The following is an 8,059-nucleotide window of genomic DNA, read 5'->3' on the forward strand; positions in this document are numbered from 1 at the left end:
TGAAAGTGGAGACTGCTGGTCAAATTATGCCCAGTGCTACTTTCACTCGTCTGATAATTTGCTGCACAATTTATGAAGGAACCTACCCTGGAAATCCAGAGTTCTCGCGAGAGCACAATGGAATTGAGACACTCTGGCAAAGAGCAATGATGCAGGTTACTTTTACCCCAACATTCCGGGAAACCAGCTAAACTGATTTAGACAGCGCTGCAACGTTGGAGGAAAGTACACATTGGTCTTAGTGTTACCTGATTGCGTCAAAGTCCGAAATCATTCAGGGTAAACATGGTCTAGTGTTATCCAATTGCGTGCAGTGAGATTTTTTAAATGCATGCTTGTTGCCGCCCCTCGAGTTGGGCCATTACATTGTTCTTGACCAGACCCTTAGTCTTTCTAGATCAGTGGTTCTCAAATGCGGGTACGCGTACCCCTGGGGGTACGTGAAGGCACTTCAGGGGGTACGTGAGATTTTAACCCTTAGAACCCGATTGAGCAAAGTGCGTCAAAAAACACACCCTTTCTTCTCTGTTACATTGCTCCGCAACTATTAATCGCAGCGAGATGAATCCGTTATTTCGTGACAGAGCAAAAGTGAGGCTTTCCAACGAGACCACGCACTTGTCTGTACGTTAAAGTATAAAAAAAAAAATCATGAAATTAAATCAAATTGCATCATATTTACAGTCTATACTTCTCTGCGTTCACCTGCGCACCCATTACACTCGTTTGAATTACCCGTGAACGCATAGACATGGCAAGCATATCAGATGAAAGAGGAGACACAGGGCTATCCATTGGTACCAAGGATGTCGATCTTTCTGGCTTATGAAAACAGACGAAGTGACTGCAAAATAATAGTCATGTACAAAAACCAACGCTGCACACCCATTAGCCTACTCTCGTTTGAATTACTCGCGGACCTGTGATCGCATAGATATGCCATGTCAGATGAAAGAGGAGATACAGAGCTATCATTTGATACCAAGTACATCCTTCTGGGTTATAAAACAGACGAAGTGACAGCAAAATAATAACTTCATATAGCTCGACTTACCTCACGTTTTTGTCTGTTTTTGTGGCAAAGCACGTTTATAATCCAACGCTACTGTGTGTTTCTCTATGGCAAATAATGTTCATAATCTGGTTTTGAGATCAATCCCAAATGTCAGACCCAATTTGTTCGACAAAAAAACAGCTTTTTGCCTTTACTTTGTTCATGGCAATGCAGTAAAAAGTTGTAGAGAATCATAGGTGCAGACACCATATAGGCACACGCGGGCTAACACGTAAACTCTGGTCAAATCAGGTAAGATCAGTTCTGTCACAGATATAGAGCGCAGAAAGGTCATTTTTAATCACTAAATAAAAAATGGCATTTATTTCTGTAAGGCGCACACCACATATGTCTGTAAATTGCTCAGCCCCAGAGAATCCCTCCACCATGGCAATGATATTGCCAGATTCAGGACAGTCTGCCCTACACACACATGAAATGCATGTAAAGCTATGTGCTTGCTGTGGTGAGATACATGTCAAAATATAAGATTTTTTTAGGACTGTCAAAATAACTGATTAATTTCGATTAATTAATTTGAGAAAAAATAACGCAGATTAATCGTTCCGTATGACCTTTGACCCCAAGCCATTGTAGTCAGTAACCATTAGACTGTAAAATGAAGGAGAGAGAAGAAAATGTGCTGACTACTGACTGTAGATCATTGATTGGAACATTTCCTTTAAACAACGGTCTGATGGTGTTGATTAAAATAAATAAAAATTTGAAATACTTTCACAGCAAAAATTATATATGTGATTAATTTAGATTTAATCATCACAGAGTAGGCCTATGTAATTAATTAGATTAAATTTTTTAATCGATTGACAGCCCTAGAATTTTTATAACACGCTTTTTATATTATAATTCTTTAAAAATGAAAATAAAACCAATGCTAGTACTAATACATGAAATTAAAATATACATATATTTAAAAAGTAGAATCCATGAAAAAATACTTTAAAAACAATTATCTAATAAATATTTCAGGAAAATATAAGTTCATAAAATGAATTTTATATTTCAGTAGGCTATTCAATTTCATTATCCTAAAAACCCAGAGTCCCCCCCATACCAGGACCCAACCTGTCACATGCCACCAGCCATCACACTGTCAAAACTCAAACGATGGAGTCGTGGTTGAAGCGTAGCGGTAATTCTTGTGCGCTGGTTAGGGGGTACTTGGCTGAAAAAAAAATTCACAGGGGGTACATCACTGAAAAAAGGTTGAGAACCACTGTTCTAGATTATCAGGGTCTGGATTTTCCAGGCTACAAGGAACCATGGACTGACAGAAAAAGAAAACGAACGTTTTCGCAATCAGGAGGAAATACACGTTAAGTTCATCTGTTTGCATCTCTCCAGCGTGTGTTGATGGGCTAGCCTACCCAACAGTAACCTGACCCTAGCCAGATGAATTTCGTTCCGCTTAGCTCCGCCTAGCTTCACTCACATCCATCTGGGACCTCTTCCATTGAGAGTGATTTCTGCAACCGAATTTATGGTTCAGCCAATCAGGACGCAGGGCGGGAGTTTCATAGATGTGACATAGCGTAGAAGTGACTGTGAGACTGTTATTAGCGTCACGGGTTGGCTTCGATGGGAGTGGTTGAAGTCGCACGTCAATAGATGACGGACAAGTGGCTTATTCAATCATATGGAAGCATTTTTTGGCCCAGCCTTCTGAAGCAACACTTCAATGGATCGGTTCCAGATGGATGAGTGGAGCTAGACGGAGCGAAATTCATCTGGCCAGGGTTAGGTTAACCCAACAGGGGACCCAATAGGCTTGCTTGCCAGCCTTTCCCAGAAACCGCATTTGAATGTCGGTGACTGGCTACATAGAAAAAAAAAAAACACATCTGTGTAAATGTGTTCATAATACGTGCATGCTTGAGATGAAACCAGCAGTTTTTTCAGCAGAAATAATATTCTAATAAAAATAATATGCGAGGAGGACCTGTCTCTTAATTAATAGGGGATTTCACTTTTCCCATACATTTTATTTTAAAACAAGTCAATGGTTTTACAATGTTTTAGTCAAGCTTTGGTTGGTTTAGATACAACAGAACGTATGCAAAATGTAAATATGTTTTGATTTGCTGTGCTGCATATGGCACAAAAGGTGCACATAGTAAATTATATAAATTAGGCCAATTAAAATGTTTAAATAGCTTTAGTATACCTTAGAAAAAAATATTGAACGGAATCCAGTCCAGTACACATGTCTTTGGCAAGTAGCCTAGGCCAGGGGTTCCCAAACTTCCACGACAAGGCCCCCCAAATACCACTAGGTTCTGGCCAAGGACCCCCTTGATGTGTTATTAAACCCATCGACAATACTACGGCAAATGTAAAAATACATTAAGCTACCTGTAATCCTAATAATTATTTTGGCCACAAGCACTTCGCGATGGAGCAGTGTCTAAAAATTGCATTTGGGGCTTTCTGCTATATGAGAGCTATCACTCTACTATTATTCCCAGTTATTATCATAGAAAATATAATGTTCAGATTTGCGACAAATTATTATAATGGCATTGTATAACAACCCTCATAGTAATAGGTATATTTTACATTTTTCAAATGTATTTATTTGTTGCTTTTATTTTTCCTTCCAACTTGCTGAGGCCCCCCTGGCACCCCCTCGCGGCCCCCACTTTGAAAACCACTGGCCTAGGCTACTACAGACACAGGTGAAAAACAGTCAGTCTCAGCCAGTAGCACAACTAGATATCTACAACTAACTTCAAAAGCAAGCAGCCCTAAAACTGGGCATTTATAGCTGTGAAGGTAATTCAGACAAAATTATTTTTCTTTCCCCAAAAAAACTATATTTGGTAACTTCTGTAGACATCCAAAATGGGATGGGTGTTAAAGTTAGTAAAAAAAACATTGCATAAAACAGTTTTAAGTTATCATATTTATCTTTTTTGGAGTGGTATAGTGTTATTTTTTCCATTTATGTAGATGTCTTGAAAAGATCTTAAAAGTCTTTAAATTTGCACTTGAAAATGTGCAGATACCCTGGTTAAGGTTATGGTTAGGTGCCTTGAAGTCGACGGCGGGGGCTTAAAACACCATCGAGCTAGTTAGTGTCACCTCTAACTACCAAAATGTATCCACACAGACCCCTAATCTTTTCTCCTGTTAAAACCTCCATAGGTCCAAACAGAAATTCGCAAGATGTGGACCCGTTGGAACCTGGCCTTCGACTGGAAGGACCCCGTGGTGTGTGCAAACTACCGCTACGGCTCAGTGCTGACCAGCCTGAACAACAGCACAGGCAGCCAGTCGCAGCTGCCGTCGGTGTCGCGCAGCACAGCGCTCTTCTCCAGCCGCGTATACCTGAGCACGAGTGGCACCTGTGTGCTGGGCACCCACGCCACGCTGCCCGGGTACGTCTTCAGCAGCTCGGACATCGAGAGCCTGCCGCCATCCATCCCCGAGGAGCCCGAGGACAGCACCAAGCAGGTGGACGACATCTCGCTGAAGGAGTCCTCGCCTGCCTCCTCCGCGGCCGCTGTCGTAGCCACCAGCGTTACCGGGGCCAACACAGCCGCGGTCTACCCGACCCGGGCCGAGGTCGTCGAGGAGTCTCTGTAGCCACAGGAGTGTAGCGAGAGAAGGAGTGGCCATCATGAGGACATTTTCCATGCGTATAATATGAAAAAGCCAAACTGCCCAGCGTATGGTCCGGCTCCCTGTCTAGCACCTCTGGTGTGCCTGGAAACATTCAACTTCAGACTGAAATTGAAACAACTATATCAGGAGACGTTTCTCTGTCTCTCACTCTCTCACACACAAACCCAAGCAAACAAGTGCACACACACACACACACACACACACACACACACACACACTTTTACCTAAGCCTGGCATCGTCAGGGCGTCGAAATGCAGCACAAAAACAAAACAAAACAAAAACGGCTGAAGTGCATTACTGATTGTAGATACTGTATACAGAAAAGCGTGATTGTGTGGATTCTGATGCTTTGCCTTGTCATGTAGATATCCATATCCATGACTTTGTGGAAGTTTCAATGAGGGCTACTGCGTTTTCTCCTCTCTGTGACCGGTTGCATCGTGATCCAAGCATGTGTCATATTTTTGACGCCACACTGCACTGTAACATGTCGACGGCCGTGTGGTCTGTGTGTGTGCTATCCAAAGTCATGGCCATCGTCATCACCTTCTGTCTGTGTAAATGGGTTATTGTGTGTTTATTTAATATTTTATATGTGTATATGTTTATTTTATATGTTTGTTTATTTAATATTGTGCACAGATGTCACTCGACACAGGGATTAGTCTTTAAATTATGTTTTCAAATGTTTTTGCTCAAGAAACATTTCACTGCCAAAATAAATATTGTATAGCCGTGTTCTTTTTTGTATTTTGAGTGCATATGTTTGCATATGTTTGTACAAAATAAATGACTGTTTGACTAACTTAATTGGTACAAAATAAATGACTGTTTGACTAACTTAATTGGTAAGAATTTCTATGCAAATTGCAAAAACGAACTTCCATTAATGTCATATCCTGATAATTTCACAACCACAAAAGGAGACAGGAAAAAAACAACCACCACAGCTTGCACCGACTTATATACTGACAGCAAACTTATAAAAGCAAACCTTTTGATCTCTTACATAAACATGTCTTCTCACCCATTACATAAACGATCCTGTACTGAAATGGAACATTTGACAAAGCTGCGATAATCAGCTGTTGTGTCATCTGGCAGGTTTGAGTGTTTGTTTAAAACGCAGCCTGTACTGATGGATGGATTTCTCCTTATGGATCCGTAAATAGCCGTATGTATGTTTCCTGTAATAAGTCATGAAGCCGCTGTGTCCAGCCATGTATGGTTTCTATGAGTGGACTTTCACAAGTAAGACTTCCTAATGTGCCTCATAGCCTCTAATGTGCACATAGTTAGCAGGTGTGCATGTCTGTGGTTTCTGAAACGCTTAGCATAGGTAACTGGCAGGGCTCAAGCTGGATCTCCAAATATTCCCAACTGAGAGAAAACGAGTCTCAGGCAGTGTCTCAAACCGCATACTTCTGTCAGTACACTGCTAGTGTGCACTACTGTGCACTAGAGTGCTTACTTGCGTAGTGCACACTTTTCAAGTATTAGTATTGTCCCAATATCTGCACTACTTAAAGTATTTGAAGTGTGCTAGAAGGTGGTGGTGGTGGGGCTGAGGTGGGTATTTTTGCGTTGCACCTAATGTTTGTGCAAAGCTACTCCTCCATCTTATCAAACAAAAGTTTTACTCAAAATGAAGGAAAAGAGGATAGCAACTACCAGTGTGTGTGTCTCTGTGTGTGCGTGTGTTTGTCACGGAGATAGTGTGGCACCTGACAGATCCCCAGAGAGAATTGAGGTTTATTTCTTTCCCGCCAAATGATGCCCAACTCCAGAGACGTTGCACTGAGAGCCCCTGTGGTTTTATTCCTTTCAGTTTAGTTAATTTAGTCTCTTTTTGAAATATTTGTATTTATTAAATTCTGAAAGACTGTCTGATGCTTCCTTCCCCAGAGTCCCTGTGGTCACTTCTCCTGGTGTGGTTACAGGTCACTAGCTGGCTCAGAACAGAGAAGAAAAACAAGAAAAAGCCTCTTAGGCAGAGATCACATTGAATATAACCAAGCAGCAGTGGTAAAGCGTAGCGCAACGCAACGCAGACCATAACTAGATGTAACGCAGAGCGATATACGCCGCCCAGTCCAGCACATTTTTCCACCAAAATAAATTACGCTGAAAGGATTCTAACTGTCTCACTAAATTGCATTATCCACACTCAATTCTCACTGGTATCTGCTAGACAACAAGTACCAAAACATGATTAGTTCATAGATTTCACATGTAAAATTCATTTTATACAACCCCACCCGCATCTTGCCTGTTCATAATTCTGAGAAATTCTTGAATTGTGTGCATGTGTGCGTGTACACGTTTATCTTTATGTGTGTGGGTGTGTGTGTGTGTGTGTGTGCGTGCTTGTGTGTTTGCCTGCGTATGTGTGTTTGTGCATGTGCATGCATGCGTACATATGTCTACTGTGGGAGTATGTGTCATACATATGATTACTGTGAATGTATGTGTGTGCGTGTGTATCTGTTTATGCACATGTGTGCACATGGAATGGGTTAACATGACCCCTGGAGGCAAACATACAGAAAAAATGGGTCATCCTAGGCCCTACGGTTCTCAAGATATTCACAGAAAACTGTGTCTGCCCTACCCTCCTTTCAGGGGGTCCAGTACAGCGGGGGGGCTACAGATCAAAACGAAAAACGATGGTTCCATGCTATCCATGTGGGGTTACATGCCCACCAAGTTTCGTGTACCCCGGTCTTTCAGTGTCCCGGGAATCCTTGTTGGTGTACGGTCACTAAATGTACACATAAATTATTTTATTGTAAGGCCCCCCATGAATGAAAGTTCACAAAACTTGGCATGCATTTGGAGGGTGTCATAATGATCCTACACTTTCAATTTCGTGCAGTTTTGACCATGTCAGCCAGAGATATTGTGTGATATAAACACCTAATTTTTTGCTTTTTAATTTTTAACTAGGTGGCGCTATACATGAAATAAGTGGTAATGAGATGGGTTGACATGCCCCCTTAAGACCAACATACAAAAAAAAGGTGGACCTCCTAGGCCCTACGGTTCTCGAGATATTCACAGAAAACTGTGTCTGCCCTACCCTCCTTTCGGGGGGTGCAGTCCAGCGGGGGGGGGGGGGGGGGGGCTACAGATCAAAACAAGAAACGATGGTTCCATGCTATCCATATGGGGTTACATGCCCACCAAGTTTCGTCTACCCCGGTCTTTCAGTGTCCCGGGAATCCTTGACGGAAATTTGGACATGCGAAAAAAAAAAAAAAAAGAAAAAGAAAAAATCTGACTAACCGGCGGTCATAATAATTCAAGAAGTTCTATCTTGTTCCTAAGTTACACAAACGTTCCTAAGTTGTACGCTCTGT

The 8,059-nt window shown here is 41.8% G+C and overlaps 1 protein-coding gene across 1 annotated transcript in view; it reads left to right on the plus strand.

Annotated features, from left to right (window-relative positions):
• Positions 1-6,903, plus strand: part of pth2rb (parathyroid hormone 2 receptor b) — a 56,171-nt gene extending 49,268 nt beyond the window's left edge. Inside the window, exon 13 of the mRNA XM_042081399.1 lies at positions 4,220-6,903. Coding sequence (XP_041937333.1) covers positions 4,220-4,660 — 441 coding nt within the window. The 3' untranslated portion in view covers positions 4,661-6,903. The remainder of the gene's footprint in view (positions 1-4,219) is intronic.
• The last annotated feature ends 1,156 nt before the right edge of the window (positions 6,904-8,059 follow it).

The sequence above is a fragment of the Alosa sapidissima genome, chromosome 23 (assembly GCF_018492685.1).
Source record: "Alosa sapidissima isolate fAloSap1 chromosome 23, fAloSap1.pri, whole genome shotgun sequence".
NCBI classification, from domain to species: domain Eukaryota; kingdom Metazoa; phylum Chordata; class Actinopteri; order Clupeiformes; family Clupeidae; genus Alosa; species Alosa sapidissima.